We start from the raw sequence: 19,946 nt of genomic DNA, 5'->3' as shown, positions 1-19,946 counted from the left end.
AAATATAAAATACTCAAATGCCACCACTTTTTTGGGTCTCCCAATAGAAGGAAATTCTTTGTCATCCTCTTCATTCACAATCTTTCTGATTGTGGAAACATTCAGCTGAAATATAAATCGTTTAGATTCAGATGAAACATTATATAAATTCTCTATTCTCTCACATTGAATATGTTCGCTACCGTCTGACGTATCAGGGTATAACTATTTGAATGAGCGGACCTGAATTCGAAATAGCCTGATGAAACCCTGTTTCTTTTTTTCTATCATTTTCGGCATTTTCGTAATAAAAATTGATAATAGCGTTATGCAATTAACGACATTTCAAGAGTGCTAACCTTACTCCGTTCTAGTTACAAAAACTTGAGAAAATTATTTCATGGCCAACGCACTGCTAAAATAAATTTGAATGGAGTTATACCAACCATGCAAAGCGAAGCAGATTTGGTGTGAATTTATCGAATTACAATAACCCATGACCCATGAGAAAAACGTGACACTAGCTATTAAATATATTTATACACATACAGGAGCTGAAAAATTCACTGTAAGTTTTTCGAGAACGTCCTCCAATTGGTAGTAATCTCTTCTATATACTCAACTCAAATAAAACTATTCATTAATTTCACGAAGAGCAATTCATTTAATGAAAAGTATTATAAGAGCAATTTATTTAATGAAGAGTGTTATAAACGAAGCGAATTTGTTTACCGAAGAACTGGCACATTTTTAATGCAATTTCATTACCGAATTCGTTATTTCCCTCAGATGAAATTCGTTAGACGAGAGCTCTAAAGACAGAGGGATTATTGTCGCTGGTAAGCATAACTCAAGGGTGTGAAAATTGGCTGACGGAAACTCCCTGGTAGGCTTCTGATTAAAGAATTTTCATTAAAATGGCGAATTGGATATTTTGAACTTTATGATTGCTGTTGATTATAGCCGTCCCAGTTTTGAGATGAATAAAAAATATAAAAAGAACGAAAGCATAATAAGAATGAATAAGAATGGTTCTTAATAATCCAAAAAACATCAAAACCGATTCAACTTGGCAAAAGTGGTCAATGAATGTTAAGAGAAAGATAAAATGCAATAACTAAAAATGAGGAGAGCACGTGCTTGTTCGAATTCATATAAAGAACGATCACCCATGCCGGTATTAAAAACATCCAACGCTGTTTTAACCTAATATTACCAAAAATATAGATCCCACCAACTACTACTTGCCTTCAAAATAACGTTTTCAAAATTTGCACAATTCTTTATGTCGGTAGTTAACAACAACCTGCTGAGTTTCAATTCGATTGAACCAAGTCGTGTATTCGAAATGTTAATACATACCAAATTTTTTTTACACCAGAGCGACTGATCTAAAAGAGTTGCAACACCCTGTATTATATAATGTTTGTGATGACCATCCATCCGGTTGAAGACAATGGTGAAGCTACTTAAAGACGTGAGGTTTCATCTGTAATGTCCGGAAATCACTATCCTCAGAATTCATATGTTAGTATCCAACTCTAAAAGAAGAGTTCACTATTAGTATCTAATCTTTGGTTAGTATTATCACTTCCGAACTCCGGCGTTCGAAAACGATTGGAAATATTAGAGTGGTGGAGGGGATCATCCTTCGTTAGGTAGCTCAGTTGGGAGAGCACCTGACCGGCAATCAGGAAGTCGTAGGCTCGAGTCCTGCTCTGGGAGGTACTCTTTTCAAAATTTAATTCTTTTCTGCATGCCATTGAATACATTACGAGGATATATTGAAAAATTCTTAGCCTACTATAGAACCAAACAAAATTTCAATGTCAAAATATTTTATAACTAAACTTATTCTCTTAATTGAATACATTTATTACAGCGAACCTGCAACGTCTCTAGACCTTAAAAAAATGTTTCTTCTTGGTTTGCAAACCAGACCTCCACAGCTTTCATTACCTCCTCGTTGAAAAAAAATTTACGACCTTTTAAACTTTTTTTCAGTTGAGAAAAGAGATGAGATTCGGATGGAGCCAAATCCGGTGAATGAGGGGGGTTCTAGTAATTCAAACCCTAAATCACGAATTTTTTGCATGGCAACATGAGATTTGTATACAGAGGCGTCGTCCTGCAAAAACAAAACACCTTTGGATAGCTTTCCGAATCTTTTCTCTCCAATTTTTTCCCGTAGAGTGGTCAGTAATGTCGAATAGTAATCTCCGGTTATTGTTCTACTCTTATCCAAAAAATCAATCATGATTACTCCATGGCAGTCCCAAAAAACTGAAGCAAGAACTTTTCCAGCAGATTTTTGGACACGAAACTTCTTAGGTCTCGGAGAACCAGAGTGTCGCCATTCCATCGATTGTTGCTTTGTTTCTGGATCGTAGAAATATACCCAACTCTCATTCACAGTAACACAATTCGGTTTAAGAAGTCTACTTCGTTTTCAAATCGAGCACAGATCGAACGCGATGCTTCTACCCTTGCACGCTTTCTGTTAACATTCAAACATTTGGGGATCCATTTTGCAGCAACTTTTCTCATGTCCAAATACGTGAACTATATGATGAACGCGTTCGTATGAAATATTCAGTGCTTCAGATATCCGTTTTAGCTCAATTCGACGGTCTGATAAAATCATGTCATGAACTGCATCGATATTTTCGGGGGCTGACACAGAAACTGGCCTTCCCGATCGGTCATCATCTTCAATGGAAAATTTAGCTCTTTTGAAGCTTGCAGTCCAGTTTTTCACGGTCACATACGAAGGACATTGATCCACAGCCGTCTTTAGAAGGTTATGATTGATCACCAGCATATCTTCGCAAATCTGCTTACCTCTTAACCCTTTTAAGTATAGGTACTTGATGATGGCTCGATACTCCAATTTTTCGATTTTCACAATTTCGGTGGACATCTTCGTTCTTTAAATTTATTGCGTAACTCTGGTTTACTTTTTTGACCTCAAACTTCACACTGACACTTCTTATGAGTTATTGTTCGTTGCTATGGTAACGCAATATTTTTTATGCATGGAACTGGTCTAGGCTAACTAGATATCAATACATCTTCGTAGGTCTGGTTGCGTTTCGTGTGATTGTGAGGCAAAATATATTTTTTCATTTTCACTTGCAGGACGAATTTCCTTTCTGAAGAAAGTTGGATACGTTCCAGGGTCCCTGCGGAAAAAATAAAATCAAATTCAAAAATATCACATCGGGCTTAATTCGAAGATAACCAACCGAAGTATATCAACTGAAATTGTTGAATACCTGTCAGAATGAGACAACTCCCTGAAATTAAATATCAGATGACTCACCACATTCCCACACCCTCCAGTTTATCCAAATTAATTATGCTGAATATCGCGGTGTCGCATAGGAGACTTCTGCATAGAGAAGTTTGTAATCATCCCCATTAGTATAGCTGTCGACAAAGCGTACTATTCACACGGAATTTCGAATCATAACAATAATTCGAGGCAGCTCAGAAGGAATCATCAGATTCGGGAAGTTTGTCTAGCCGAAGTTATATGGGGAAACTTTGTCAACTTATTATGCATACTCCAAGTAATTTATTGTAATACGCTGGTTTGTACATATATTCACGCTCTGGATGGGACGCAGTTTAAAAAAATTATTGCTGAGCTTGAAGGAAAATTCCGTTCGAAATCATTATTTTCGATGTGTATGGTGAGTGGATTTATACGTGATGATTTCTCTAACTAATGCATATTTCAACACTTTGTGACAGTCTACTCCAATATAGGTATGACAGAGCTGTAACAGGAAATATGATATAATAAAGATCTTGGGTATTTTATTACCTAGCAAACCAAGATCTCGCTGACGTTCCGAACTAACTGTAGTTCTTCATCAGAGCTACAATTGAAAACAAAAAACAATGAGAAACACGCCAAAAATAGTGGAAGGTCTAAAACAACGAAATATAACTACAAACAAGATAAAACTACCATAAAGCAAATACATACATATATAAGAGAAGGGAAAAAATACGAGAATTTACCTTGATCTAAAAATTACTAAAATATTTACAAAAACCATACTTCATTCAATGTCAGACACGTAAAATATTATGATCATAATGGGGAATTCTCCTCAATTCGTGTTATCACAGCATATGCAAGTTTAAACTAAATAATTATGAGTTTCATTCATGCATTCAAATGCAGCGCAAAAACTATTCAAAATCATTCTTCAAATATGAGGTTTTGAATTTAAATCGCTTCGTTTCTAGTTTATAAAATAACAAATAACTACAGGGTTCCCCATAATAGCCTTGCCATTTTAATACTTGAATAAAAATATTTTTAGTTAACAAAACCAACTTTTTATTATACTAAATTACAGCTAAATCTTTGGGATTTATGATAACTTATAAATATTTGGCTAATTTGATTCTAACTCTTAAAAATCACGTCTTCTAAATGACCTCCACCTGCTTCAACACATTTTTCAATATTAGCTAAAAAGTGGTTCAATACACAGCGTAGCAAACCTTCGTCTTTTCCTTCCAACTTCTTCACGAATTTTGTTTTGTTGTTTTTGAGTTCCTCGATTATACCTGGACGACTAGAAAACACTTCGGCTTTTAAATATCCCTCAAAAAAAAACCTAACTTCTTCTATCGAATTTCTTCTTGTGCAAGTTTCTACACAAAACATACGTTGTTGTACTGAGTATTCCATGAAAGTTCAAACGGATGATGAAATAATGTCCCAAAGCCAAAAAATCAAATAATTTCAATAATAATTGATGAAAACTAACAAACTTACCGTAGAAAAATGACGTTCCACGAAATTTTCAGTTTAAAACTTATTTGTGACAGGCGCCTACTTGATTAATAATCAAGCTTAATCCCAAACACTACAGATATTCCCACCAATTAATAAAATAAAATGGGTTGTCTATTATGCGGAACCCTGCAATAACAATGAAAGAGTAGCCCTTGATTACAAATCATGATAAAGGAGGTCACAAAATCGTTGACAAACTCAATTTTTTCACATAAAAACCCAATTTTTCTTAGCCACAACTGAATCAATATTGAAAAATAATGAAGGTGTGGAAATAACATAATTGTCCTAAAGTATAATATATTTTCTAAGATATTCAGAAGAAAACATTTTTTCGATCACATTTATTCTTTTGCGACCTCATATATCAGTATTTGTAATCTATTACAATTTTATAATGATATACATATTCATATATGTGCAGAGTTCCATTTTCATGTTTGTTTTCGTAATTTCACGTTGGAAACATGGTAAAAATTCGAAAATTTGGCCTTGAAACAATGCATAATTTTATGAGGAATCAATTTGCATAATAAAATATAGGTCGACCCATTTGAAAATTGGAGTTGGTCATCTCCCTAGTCAAAGTTGTAGTGTAGATAATGGTTAAATATATTGAATTTCAAGTTTTCCTTTTACACTGCGCAAAAAAATTAACGCACAATCTGAAAATCTCAATTTTAATGAAAGTTAACTCTACATTGACTTTATAACTTATTTTTTATGTTCTCTCGGGAAGGTTTTGAACGAAACAAGACACATCCAATGGAAGAAAAATTCAGGATTTCACCGAATCTTATGTGAAAGAAGAGAAATGAACAATTTTCAAAATACTGAAATGCTGATAAGTGATTTAATACTTGGTATTTCCACCCCTTGCGTTAACTACAGCTCGGCAACGACGGTTCATACTCAAAATGAGTGATCTCAAAATGTTCTGATCTAATCCTTCCCAGATTTCTCCGAGTTGGATTCCTAAGTCATTAAGAGTAGCTGGATGATTTTCTGAACTTCTCAGCCTTCTATTGAGGTTGTCCCAAACCTGCTCAATCGGATTGAGAACTGGACTTCTTGCTGGCCATTCCATTCGAGAGACTTTAACCTCTTCAAGGTACTCCTGAACGATGTGCGCACGATGGGGTCTGGCATTATCGTCCATGAAAATGAAATTTTCACCAATGTATGGGGCAAATGGCACTACATGCTTTTCAAGAATGTTCCTTATGTACTTATCAGCATTCATAGCTCCATTATCAACGACCACTAGGTCTGTGCGAGCAGTCAAAGATATTCCACCCCATACCATAATCGATCCTCCCCCGAAACCAGTAGTATTCAGGAAATTGCACTGAGCATATCTTTCATGTGGACTTCTGTATACAAGGGAACGTCGATCACAATGGTAGAGGCAGAATCTACACTCATCTGTGAAGAGAACTCTTTCCCAATCGGCCTCTTCCCAATGGATATGCTCTCTCGCAAAATCCAAACGCGCCCTTCGATGGGCTGGGGTAAGAGCTGGGCCTCTTGCCGCGACACGAGGCCTTAAATCATATTCTCTGAGGCGATTTCTTATTGTCTGAGTGCTAATTTGCACCTCATGAGTTTGCTCAAGCTGAATTTGAAGGAGGCGAGCGGTTGCAAACCGTTGTCTCAACGAAGAAACTCTCAAGTAACGTTCTTGAATGGCAGTTGTTACCCGTGGTCTACCCTGTCCTGGTCTTCGGACATTCATACCTGTCTCCCTGAATCGCTGCAACATTCTGGACACACTTGTATGGGAAACTCCAAACCTTTCTGCAATTCTTGTGTATGTCCACCCTTCTTCTCGCAAAACTACCGCTTGGGCACATTCCTCTTGGGTCAAATTGAGTGTTTCGCGTTGCATAGCGATCGAGTGTAGAAAATCAAACGAAAAAAAAACTATGGATCACTAGAATTGATCGAGAACAACTGATTTTAGAATGGAGCCAATACATTCAAAATCTGATAATATCATCTTTTTTTATTCCTGCTGGGAAAAAACATCTGTATTGAAGAAAACCGTTGAAAGTGGATAACATATGCATGCATAATTCTGATAAAAATAATTATCATTGAGAACACCTTCAGTTGTAGAATGAATTCGAGATTTCCATAATGTGCGTTAATTTTTTTGCGCAGTGTATTATGAATTTTGACCTCAATAACATACACTTTACGAGTGATTGATGTTTTTGAAGTGTTATCGAAATCTTTTATCATAGAGGAGTTATGGATAAATTTTTCGAAAAAGAAATCAGAATAACAGAAATGAATGAACATGTAATTGAAAGGTTTTTGTTCACGTAATTTATTATAATGAAAATGTATCTGTTCAAGCAATTTTCCACCACATAATAAATAAGGAAGATTGTCATAGTGTAAAACCCTCCCAAACAACTGCCTCACTCTGAATGTTGGTCGAGACATTGTCCTTGCACTGTTTGCGATTAGTAAGTTGTCTCATATTGAACTTTACAAGTTCTCTCTCTCCGTCAGTATACGGAAATAGCTGTCTCAGCGTCCCACCATGTTTATGTCATGATTTTACTGAATAAAGTTCTCGTTCTGAAGCTTGAATAATCCAGGAATCAATAAACTGAATTGTGAATTCGATGTCTACTAATATCAGGAATGAGGGATTTGTTGCTCTGATAGGAACAAATAAAATAAGTCCGAATCATGGCCAAGATCTTATCTTCTATAGAAATGGTCTCATGTTCCCCTTTAATCTACTCTTTACGTTATCTTACCATAAGCTAAGATGCTCTAGGGTCGGAATTGGAGTATCACCCTTCACCACAACCAAGAGAGAATTCCCAAATTGGTAATTTTTCCAATTACCAAAAAAAAGACACGAAGTTGAGCTTTTATAACCTTTGATTAAATTCTATGAGGTCCTTGCACGTTTCTAACTCGTATTTATACGCAATGAAGTCTCTTCTATTACGACCACACAGCTGTTATAATTGGTTCCTGACTGAAGACACATGCAGGGGAAAATTGAAAATAACGCTTTGAGAGGGGTTATTTTTATAACAGCATAAAAATGTTATGTCCCTCTGCCAGGTCTGCACAGAATTGATTATGTATGTGTTAGGCTACTCAGGGATTTGTTACAACTTTGTTCTACATTTTGATGTCGAGTGGGGTAATAAGTTTGATGAATGGGATAACATTCTGGAAACATCTTTTGTCCAAGAAATAACGGTCGGTTTATTGAGGTGAGAGTCATCATCTCTTGAGAGGTTATATTCGTTGTTTATATTTTACTTGGAATTTCATAAAACCAAAAGAATCTTGGAGTGAAGATTAACTGAAGGGTTCTAAGGAAAACGTTCTTTGGAGGAGCGTTAAATTGGTCCAAAATTTCCAACAAATTCAAATTTATCTTTTGAAACAAATAAGGAAGACTTTTTGGTCTTTCGTGAAGAATTTGTGAAGAATTCATTCGATTAGGGTTTTGGTGTAAAATTAATTCCTATGTAATAAAGAAATTTGTTTTAGGTTTACGCGAATCTTTCGATAATTGGAATTTGTTTATAGTTTTCTTCATAGTGAGGGTACATACTCATCAATTTTCTGATGTTGATTATTATTACCTAATTTTCGATTTCATTTTTCGAGTGAGGTTTCTTGATTTTCTATTCAATATCTTTTTTGAATTATTTTAATTAACTGACAAAGAAACTGCAACACCCAGAAGCAACTGTTTGAATTTTAATTTATTTTTGGTAGAACATAGATAGTATAGCAAAGAGTAAATGATTAAAATTTGGAAAAAAAATCGTAAGGTTTTTTTCATAAAAACATTGTTTGTTACTCAAATATTGAGGTCGTTTTTTGCAAATTTTTTAAATTTTACAACAAATCAGCTGTTCGAGGAGATCCAAAGTCGATGTTTAGTTGTTGTTAAAATGCCTGGAGTACGTGTACGCAGTTTTTATCGCCAGCGCCAGCTAAGAGAATTTGAAAGAGGTCGAATTGTTGGTCTACGGAAGGCGGGGTTGCCATTTCGAGAAATCGCTAACCGTACAAACGTCCAACTACTGTTATGAGATGTTGTCAAGCGTGGTTTGATAATGCCCAAAATCGAATAAGAGTAGGCACCGGACGTCAAAGGGGCACAAATGAAGTTCAAGATTAGCGTCTAAGACTTATGGCCATTAAAGACCGATTTGTGACACCTCGATCTTTGGCTGATGAGTGGTTAGGAGGACAAGGGCATCCTGTAACTGTCCGAACGGTTTACCGCTAGTATAAGGTCTTTTGAACTGCAGCATTATCGACCTCATCTTTTGCTACCTCTTACGGTTGAGGAAAGACGGCAACGATTACAGTTGTGCAGAGAACGACAACATTGGAATGGCATCAGGTCTCTCATCTCGATTCTCCTTGGGTGCACATGATGGCCGAAGAAGAGTAAGACGACGTCGGGGAGAAAGACGTGAACCTCATTTTGATCCTGAGCGTCAAGTACACCGGACAGTAGGTGTTATGTTATGGGGTGCTATTGCACATGGTAGTAGGTCACCTTTAGTTTTTATTCGAGGTAACATGACAGCGTTGCGTTACCTTCAAAAAATAGTAAAGCCAAATGTTCTCCCTTACCTTAACCGGCTCGAGAATCCAATATTTCAGCAAGATAATGCTCGACCTCATGTTGCCAGAGTTAGTTTAAACTTTTTTGAAGCGACCCATGTGAATCTTTTGCCATGGCCGCCAAGATCCGCCGATCTTTCGCCCATAGAGCATGTTTGAGACATCATGGGTAGAAGGCTTGGAAATTTACCCCAGCCCTCATGGACTTTGGCGGCTCTGAGACATGAAGTACAGGTAGCTTAGGGTAGTATCCCTCATGAAGAAATAGACCATCTTCTTGCATCAATGCCAAGACGTGTTGGGGAGTGTATAGATAACCGCACTGGACAAACACTTTATTAACAAATTTAATAAAAAAAATTGTAAACCCTTCGTTTCTTTTCTCCAAATTTTAATCATTTACTCCATGCTATGCTACCTATGTTTTACCAAAAAAAATTGAAATTAAAACAGCTCCTTCTGCGTGTTGCAGTTTTTTTGTCAGTTAGTATATCTTCACTAGCGTTTAACACTGAAATATAACGCGAGTAAAGCCGAGGGTTTAAGCTTGTAAGAAATATCGTATACCATATCGAATTATCAAAACTTCTACAAAATCTTACTTTTTCTGGTTTCACTCATCCAGTCAGAAAATTTTGGCGACTTACGGCAAGAGAAGGATCACTTTCGGTGAAAAGTTCGAATCGAACGATCTACTGTTTTTATGAATTACTTTGCGGATCATGATACGCCTTTTAAACTATTTTTTCGTTGAGAAACTAGAAATCCCCAATCATCAGAGTCGAGCTTAAAGAGGCTTCGAAGTTCATGTTCAAATCTAGATCCCTCGGGAAATCTTTCCAAACTATTATACGGATTCCATTGCGAAGAGCTATTTCATGACGTCGGCTTTTTTCCCTACAATATCGAGAACTCCCCGATATGAGATAGTTGAAATTTACGGTTGGAAGGTCGGGTATTTTATTATTATTTTTGTCTTTCGAGGAATGCTCCTAACTAATCCTCACCCCGGCTGCAATTTCATATATTGCACCTCAGAATCCAATAACTTCAGGGTGAATCTATAGAAGGAATTCAAGAGAAATATGAAGTTCAGATTTATTCGCAATACCAGAAAAATTATCCATAAACTCACATCATTGAATACATGTTTGAGGAAAATGTTGATAATTTCAAGTTGAATGGTCGACAGGAAATAGTTATATTCCTAACAAGTGCGAAAACTGGTAGATACCTACTTTCCCGCACGAAACTGCACTGTCCGCAAGAGTTAGGAACAATATTTTTTCTACAAGCGCTTGAAATAAAGGCTGAGTCTTCGACTTACAAATATTTTAACAGTATATTCTTGAGGTCAAAAGAAGCACTTCTTTCAGATATCGATTGAAATTTATTTTGGGAGGATTTTGCATCTCTTCACAAACCTTTTAGGGCTTTCACTCCCAATCTCTGATGAAGGAGTCTGATATAGACTCCGAAACGTTACGAAGAATTATAGTTTCAACGTTATTCATTTTGAGTTCATTGTCAGGCAACAATTTTTTCTAGTTAATTTGCTCCTGACAAATTAGTGCAAGAATTCACGCAGGAGCAAATCGTTGATTTCATTTTTAATTGATTTTGTTTTCAGAGATTGGGAGTGAAAGCCCTAAAAGGTTTGTGAAGAGAAGCACTTCTTTCTTTCACCGTTTTTCCGTCGGCTAGGTTTAAAAGATACAGGCTACCTAAACGTCATGAAAAATGTTATTTTCAGTTGCAAATCACAAACGGTTTATCGAATGAAATAAATTTCGGAATATGGTTTTTCATTTATTTGATGAATCTTTGTTGAACACAAGATATCACTCACGTCTTCGAGTTTTCTCATTATGGCCATTACGTACCATAAAAATACCAAAAATTCAAAGAACCCAACTCTAGCACTATCTAATGAACATTCGAACGTTTTGCAAAATAAAAGTATTTTTCATATTTTCTCGTATTATGCGCCGTTTTCGAGATGTTTCAAAATAAAAAGTATCTGTGAAATTTGAAAAATTGGGTACTTTGGCTGAATACAACTCTGTTTGAAAGATCCACAGATGTGTGGTATCACAGATTTAACTAGTTATTCCGAAGGTAATATCGTATGTTCTGTGTACTTATCGAACAGTCTGAGCGTACAGCAAAAAACCGTCTTCGATTTTATGAATGTAATCGTGTGTATACTCCATTCACTCTTATAAAAGCAATCGGTTGGAGTAAGGTTGGCACTCATGAAATATCGTTAGTGTCAATAGGATATATACAGGGTGTGGCGTAATGAATGGATAATATGGAGCCTGCGGGTAGAGGACCCTATGGCGGTTTTTTGACTGTTTTTTAGATAGTATTCCTGGATAGATGCGCTATCGAATGTAAATTATTATGTTTGGGGCGCATAAAAAAAGATCTAACTCAAATTTTCCGTATTGGTTATTTGCATAATTTCAACCCAGCGTGGTATAAAAAAAATATGGTTACCTGAGAGCCAATGCAAGAAAAAACATGCCCGTTTCATTGAGATTCCAAAATGGTATAACTCTCTGTATATTCAGCATTCAATACAGAATAAATTCTAAAATTTTTAGCAGCTAAAATGAGAAATGCAAGCAGAATGAAGCAATCATCTATAAGAAGTATAGAGCATGTACTGAAGCTCATGGTGGGCCTCTTAGGGCATCTTTTGTGAAATTTAATTCAATGAAACGATACTCATTTTGAAATTGTTGATATGCAATAAAGCTATGATTCATTAGAAAGTGTAGACTATAGAGCATGTATCAGAACTCATGGTGGCCAATTTAAATTTTTTGTGAAACTTTACTTAATTAAAGGATATTTTAAAAATGTTATTTTTTCCCGTGTTCTTTTATTATTGAACCCCAACGTTGTGGAATCAATATTTTCAAGGTAATTTCAAGTTATGAATTAAATTTCAGCATTTTTGTAACAAAGGTCTTGACTCAATGTAATAGAAATTAGAAGATAGCTTCCATAAGTTTCCAGAAATGTGCAACCAATTATCATTTCATTTGCAGGACCGTCTCACATAAATTTGGACCATGATTTCTTCGATATTTGCGTAAAGTTAAAGATTCATTCATTCAATTTGCCAAATTATATTGCATGGCACCATCCAGAGTGCCGAGGACTGATTTTTTTTGATAGTGACAATAATTTTTTCTTTTTTGTAGATATGTTATATCCTATTCATCTCATAACTGAGTGAATTTTGAACCCAAAGGTATTATCTACGATCCAAAGATTATAGAGTTATAATCTTTGCTACGAACTGTCATGATATGTTAGACGGTTAGTTTCAAGATCCTATTAACCTATTACGCTAGCATCGTTAACATATTGTGATATCAGAAGGTGCAGGGTGTAAATCTCCGATCACTGCATGAGGTTCAGCCGGAAGGGGAATCAACAAGAGGATGTTACTTCATTTTTTCTTTACTACAGGCACATAATCATACAACGAACGATCAGAAGCTAGAAAAGTTCCGCACAATGCACATCTGTTGGTTGAACAACAATTATAACTTGTTCTACTCATTCTATTCGAATGAATTCCTATTGAATTGATGTGGCCGATACTTAATGGAAAATCCATAATTGAACTTCAGACAGATTATACGATTTTCACAAAATGAGTTTTTAAACCACGACACTTGTTTCGCTATCACAATAGCATCTTCAGGTGGGTGAAGGTAAAATGGTAAAATGAATGAATATATTCAAAGTTTCCCTTTTACTGAATTGAATTTTACGTTCGATTTTCATTCATTGCAATGAATTGCAATATTTTTAGAATTTGAACGTAGTTTCACCAAATTATCGAAAACTTTCACTCATCAGTCGTGTTGTCATAGATAATGGCAACACGAGTAAGATGTAGGAGTATATTTTACACCATGACTCATTTCAAACATACTCGTTTAGATGTGTAAAATTATTAAATATTTGCCAATGGGAAGAAAACTGAAGCCGGTCCTGATGTGAGAGTACAGGACAAATTGAATTTCTACATATTCGAAATAAACCGATTGACGTTGAAAAACACACTCCGGTGCTTCTGGAAATGTAAAGAAATATCGCAATGATCGATATGTAGCATTTCTAGCTGCAAAAAAAGTGGTGGATGAAAATCCCCTATGAAAATTTGATACGGAGGTGTCCTAAGGGCAATTGAATATGAGTTGGAGTCTGGCGTAATATCTCAAAGGCCGGAAAAAACATTCCCTTCCTTCACTTGCAGGCTCGAATTCAAGGAGCCATGTCCTACAGAAAGACTTTGAGTTGTATGACGGCAGATGGGTAATTCGGAATCCCTGTTCTTGAAATTACAACCGGTTTTTCTTGAAGATCTGGAAGGTTTACACTGGGTTTCACAAAACCTTGATTGTCCGATCAACGATTTGACATTCACTAGATTTCCAGAATGAACCACGGTAGGAGTCCTTTTGGACGTTTACGAAAAACGGATCATAGGATTGTTCGGAAAATTTGGGAACTACGGTCTACGCTTCTGATCTACCTGAACAAAATATTTCCAATGTTGGGACGTTGCCGCTTATAGGAACAAATACTACAAACTTCGTTATTTCGAATGGGACACCCTATTTATTATAACTTTTTTCGGTTCTCTATCCTCATCTGAGTATTTTTGTTTGGTACTTCCCTAGTCCTGATACTTTTGAAGATATCAACGGTTTTCCACAAAGAATTTCCAAAAACATTGATCTAATAAAATAGGCGCAGAAAAGACGTTTCATATTTTAGAGAGCTGAAATTTTGAAAATAGGTCACTGAGATCGTCAGCGTTACTTTTTATCTGATATCATGTTCCTATACGAAATCTTCATGCTTTCGGAAATAAAGTCATCAACTTGGCAGTAATTCTACGGTAGCAAATGTAGTCGTACGCTGAAAACCCATACTTACATAGAAATTTTTTCTTTATTTCCGAAACCATGAAGTTTCGTATAGAAACACGGTATACACTAGGTACGTATTTTGATTTTCTCTGAAAATATCGTATAAAAAGTAGGGTCTACCATTTGGAAAAATCAACTTTTCGCTGTTTTTATATCGAGTAACTAGAGACGAAGAATTTTGGAACACCCTGTATAATACAAACAAGTTTTTCCTGAACTTGAAGGATTCTCAGAATCTCACTGATCTATTTTCGAAATTACAGCTTCCTAAAACATGAAATGTCGTTTCCATTCCTATTTTAATGGATCCGTAATTTTTTGCATTTTTTTTTTGTGGAAAACCGTTAAAATCTCCGAAAGTATCAGGAATAGGGATAGAGAATTACAGGATGTGCTAGTTAAAGTGTCCCTGTAACTTTTTGTGGAAACTAAAGGATCTAGAAGAAAAAGTTCAATACGAAACTTGTCTATTATCGATTGAACTTTTATTTTTTATTACCCACCTTAATACAGGGTGCTCCGTATTTTTCCTGTTAGTATCAACTTTCTTATTTTAAATTAGAACAGCCTGTATATTATTGCATTTTTGAATTTCTTGTCAAATCTCAGGGTAACTTTGGTATGAGAACCATGGTCCCATATAGCACCGATTCTGAGATATTCGACTTTTTCCTAAAATTTTGACAGCTGTAGGTGCTCACTAAAATAGCTGATACTAGTTTTCTAATGAATGAAAACCAAATTTTGCCCAGCTCTTGTCAACATATGGATCATACATTACATCTCTATTTTTACCAATCTGATATACAGGGTCTTCTTAAAAATTCAAATAGATGTTCAATCGAAACTTAATTTTTTCAAAGGGCAAACTATATTTTTTTCTTGTTCATCATGTAGAGCAGGTTAAAATGAGCAAAAAAGGTATTCAATTTTTTTCTGTAAAGTGAATAGTTTCAGAAACATGAACGAAAAAGTGCATTTCGCCGTAAGAACCAACGATAATTAATCAATTAACTTGATGGAATATGGCAACTAATGAAACTAGCACTTATCTAATTGTGTATTTTTGAGTTTTCTTTTGTGTTGTCAGACAACTACTTGATTATTTTGAGCCAAACTATATAGCAACAACACCAATTGATAATAATTATCGTTAGTTTTTACGGGAAAATGCACTTTTTCGTCCATTTTTCTGAAACTATTCACTTTACGGAAAATTTGGTCATTTTAACCTGCTCTACATGATGAACAAGAAAAAATATAGTTTTCCCTTTGAAAAAATTAAGTTTCGATTGAACATCTATTTGAATTTTTAACTTCAATTTTGGAAGACTGTGTATATCAGATTGGTAAAAATAGAGATGTAATGTATGATCCAATATGTTGACAAAAGCTGGGCAAAATTTGGTTTTTATACATTCATTAGAAATCTAGTATCAGCTATTTTAGTGACCACCCACAGCTATCAAAATTTTAGGAAAAAGTCGAACCACCCAGAGCAGGATTCGAACCTACGACCTGTCTGCATGCCGTTAGAAATCTTCATAATATTATTATAATTCAGACACTAAACTATCATCACGATTTATTATTATACTTTCGACTCTTTTATCGGAGTAAAATTATTCCATGTGTGTATGTGTCGAATACAAACTGAAGAAATTGATTCGTTTCAGCTGGAAGATCAAGTACAAAACATTCTGTCAAAAATACCACTGCCACTACAAGAAGCAACCGTTAGACTCCTTAGTAAGGATACAAGGCAGAGACCAACTGCGCAACTTCTTACCCTCATAAAGTATTTCAGGTGAGAAAGTCAATTCAGTGTACATTTTATAATTTCAACAAGGATAATTTCATAATTTCATCCACTCATTTATGAGTTTGTTGAATCCATATTAGGTATTAGGTTTGTACTGTCCTGATAAGAATTTTAGTTGTTAATTCTAGTGGGTGATATTGATAAGGAAACGACTTCAACTAACAGTATTCGATAATGAGCAAGTGACAGCTCAACACTTATAGTCCGGGAGGTGGCGTCACTTTTGAACTAGTGATCGATCTTCACACGAATTTTTTAGGATGAGTAGTTTTCTCCACTTGTACATATGAGGTCCGCGCGTCAGTCAATCCAATAGCGGTGGGCGTGGGCGTGGGAGGCGGTGAAACTCGCCGGAAAATTCTCAAAAAAAAGTGATTGATCTCCACGTGAAACTTTGTAATGATGTGAATTATTCATGATTATGAGTGAAAATGGGCTTCAGTCACTTTCCCGATGATGGAAACATGACGTCAGGCGGTGACCGATCTTCACTTGAAATTTTGAAAAATGATTATTTTAATCAAATTGAACGTAAAAATGGCCGTCAGTCACGTTTATAGTGGTGGATTCTGCGTCAATCAGGCTTCCAAAGTCAAGGGCAGTGACCAGCTTCCTTTGGCGCGCTGCACCTTATGCAGTTCGACCACAGTATAGACACCAACATGGTGTCTATACTGTGGTTCGACTGACGCATATTCCACCGGCATCGTGCTGGCTGACGATTATTTATCGAGTGTACATAACAATTACTTGTTTATACAGGGTGTTTCATCATATAAATAAATAAATAAATAAATAAACTTTATTGATCCTTTTGGACACTTAAGAAATGTATAGGACAAGTCATATATTATAACAAATACAAGAGAAAAAAAAAACAAATTCAACAAATGGAGTCATTAAGGAACTCCTCCACACTATAGTGACACCTGTTAGTTAAAAGGAACTTAACTTCTCTCTTGAAAGATTTTCCACTCATTGATTTCAAGCGACTGGGCAAATGGTTATACAGGGTGTCCCGTAAAGACCACGTCAAACGAAAACGGAAAGTAGATCAGAATGTGCTCTACCTGATGTGAAAAAATCGTTCATATGAAAGTCTCACAGTTTTCGAGATATTTGATGTTTTATGAAAATGTTGAATATTTTCACTTAAACTGCTTTCTCTCTTGCGGAAGCTACAATTAAATACTTTTCGAATCAGTTTTTTTTTCGTAAATTTTGTTGAATGATTACCTCAATTCATGCAATGAAAAATACCACAAAATATTATACAGGGATTCTGAAAAAAAAATTAAAATTCATGTTCTGAAGGAAGTGTTTTTTTGTGCTGAATTCTATCTGACGTGGTATAAAAAAAAGACACTAGACCTTTTCTGCATATTACGTTGAAAAGTTGCCCATTTTGTGAGGATTCCGAAAAGGTTAAATACAGGTGATAACCTTCGTCACGAAAAAAGATATTTGAATGTTCATCGAGAATGGAGCATTTCTGTGAAAAACTGATTTTGTCACCTTTTCCACAAATTCTTTCATTTTGCAGATTCTGCTGTAACATATTGAATAATTCTCTTGAAAAATGTCAGTTAGTCCTTAAATTACTTATGAAATAAAATTATTCTTTTTTTTTCTTCAATTGCAATGATATAATGTAATAACGCACAGGACCTTCAACATCAACAAATCTATTGTGAAGAAACTTTACAAAAATATCAATAATAAAAATTCAGGATTCTTATTAGAGCAAATGCTCAAAATGACCACCCCCATCGCTAATACATGCCCATCATCTATTGAGAAATGCCTTTTTCAAACCATACAAACTTCTCCCCGCTATTTTGGCTGCTGAAATACGAATGCGTGTGCTTCATCTCTTATAGGATTCGAATAAATTTCCTTCTTTTAAAAAACCCCAGTAAAAAAATCAAGAGGATTTAAGTCTGGTGAATCATTGAATCGCATCACATCATATCGATGTTCGAGAGTTGTTTAGGCAAAGAAAAAGAAATAAAAAAACTCAGTCAGTGAATTAGCATCTTAATAACATTTTGTTGATTTGTTGATTGATTATTTTCAGCAGGAAGTGCAAAATGAAAGTATTTATGGAAAGGGTGAAAAGATCAGTTTTTCATAGAAATGTTCCATTTTCGATAAACATTCAAATATCTTTTTTCGTGAAGAAGGTTTTCACCTGTATTTTACCATTTCGGAATCCTCACAAAATGGGCAACTTTTCAACGTAATATGCAGAAAAGATCTAGTGTCTTTTTTTTATACCACGTCAGATAGAATTCAGCACAAAAAAACACTTCCTTCAGAACATGAATTTCAATTTTTTTTTCAGAATCCCTGTATAATATTTTGTGGTATTTTTCATTGCATGAATTGGAGTAATCATTCAACAAAATTTACGGAAGAAAACTGATTCGAAAAGTATTTAATTGCAGCTTCCGCAAGAGAGAAAGCAGTTTAAGTGAAAAAATTCAACATTTTCATAAAACATCAAATATCTCGAAAACTGTGAGATTTTCATATGAACGATTTTTTCACATCAGGTAGAGCACATTCTGATCTACTTTCCGTTTCCGTTTGACGTGGTCTTTACGGGACACCCTGTATAATTTGTTACCTATATAACTCGGTGAGGACTCATATTTAACTGTATGATACCTGGGGAAGGCTATGGAATCAATGTGTCATGTTTCATACCCATGAAAATCAGAGCATTTCCTGTAGAATACGAAACTAACTGAAAATCGGACGACATGAATCACGTGGCCGAAGTTTGAATATAAGCCTTATGACGCGTTTCTGAGAAATGAAAACTCGAAATTGTTGAAATGTTTCCTGATTGTATGAAACTACAAGGAAATTGTTCGAAAATTGTGTTCATTCAGAAAATGAAATTCAATTTGGAAACAAAACAAAAATCACGAACATCGAAGGTTTTCCGCCATTTTGAAATGGGTATATGTCATAAGGCAAATGTGATTCTCCCGGTGTCATTTACCCACTATATATGTTTGTCTAGGTAATGATTAAACACCCTGTATAAACAAGTAATTGTTATGTACACTCGATAAATATTCGTCAGCCAGCACGATGCCGGTGGATTTAAATAGGAAATTCCTCTCGTCGCTAACGAGCTGAAAATCGTTGGAGGCTGCTATCTTTTATGGCATCAAATTCACCTGTAATATACCTAACCTCATATTATGAGGTACGGCACTCCTGACGTTGACAGCATTCAGCTGAGATGAATTTGAATTTGTGGTTTGAGGAAATAGCCGCCGATGCATTAACGCCACTAACACGATGTAGGATTACGCATGGTTATCAGCAAAGCACGTAACTGTAGTGAAAAGGAAATTAATCGAAAATGATTTTCTGTCAATCCACGCATTAAACCAGAAAAATTGCAACCGAACAGAACAGAACATGTTACATTTAATAATATACAGGGTGTTTCATGAGTCGTTGGCCATAGCTCAACGGTGAATGCAGGTCATCCAGGCCTTTCAGAAAACTTGCTTGTTTTGTATCCCAAGGCTATTAGTTTCGGAGATACGGGGTGATTCATGAACATTGGCCTAAATTTGCGATAGCCCTAACTCTGGAATGCAAGGTCCAATTGGGATCAAACTTTATGGGTTTGTTCAATTCAGAAAGCTCCTCCAAACGGTTTATGGAATATTAATATTTTCAGGGCAGTACTCAGAATATCCTGATTTTTCATTCAAGC

The 19,946-nt window shown here is 35.5% G+C and overlaps 1 protein-coding gene across 2 annotated transcripts in view; it reads left to right on the top strand.

Moving 5' to 3' along the window:
- Positions 1–19,946, top strand: part of LOC123312530 (SCY1-like protein 2) — a 322,515-nt gene that overhangs the window by 183,494 nt on the left and 119,075 nt on the right. For both annotated transcript variants that reach the window (XM_044896997.1, XM_044897006.1), the window contains exon 7: positions 16,059–16,189. In XM_044896997.1, coding sequence (XP_044752932.1) covers positions 16,059–16,189 — 131 coding nt within the window. The remainder of the gene's footprint in view (positions 1–16,058; positions 16,190–19,946) is intronic.

The sequence above is a fragment of the Coccinella septempunctata genome, chromosome 1, assembly GCF_907165205.1.
Source record: "Coccinella septempunctata chromosome 1, icCocSept1.1, whole genome shotgun sequence".
Classification (NCBI taxonomy): domain Eukaryota; kingdom Metazoa; phylum Arthropoda; class Insecta; order Coleoptera; family Coccinellidae; genus Coccinella; species Coccinella septempunctata.
This window is presented reverse-complemented; position numbering and strand designations above follow the sequence as displayed.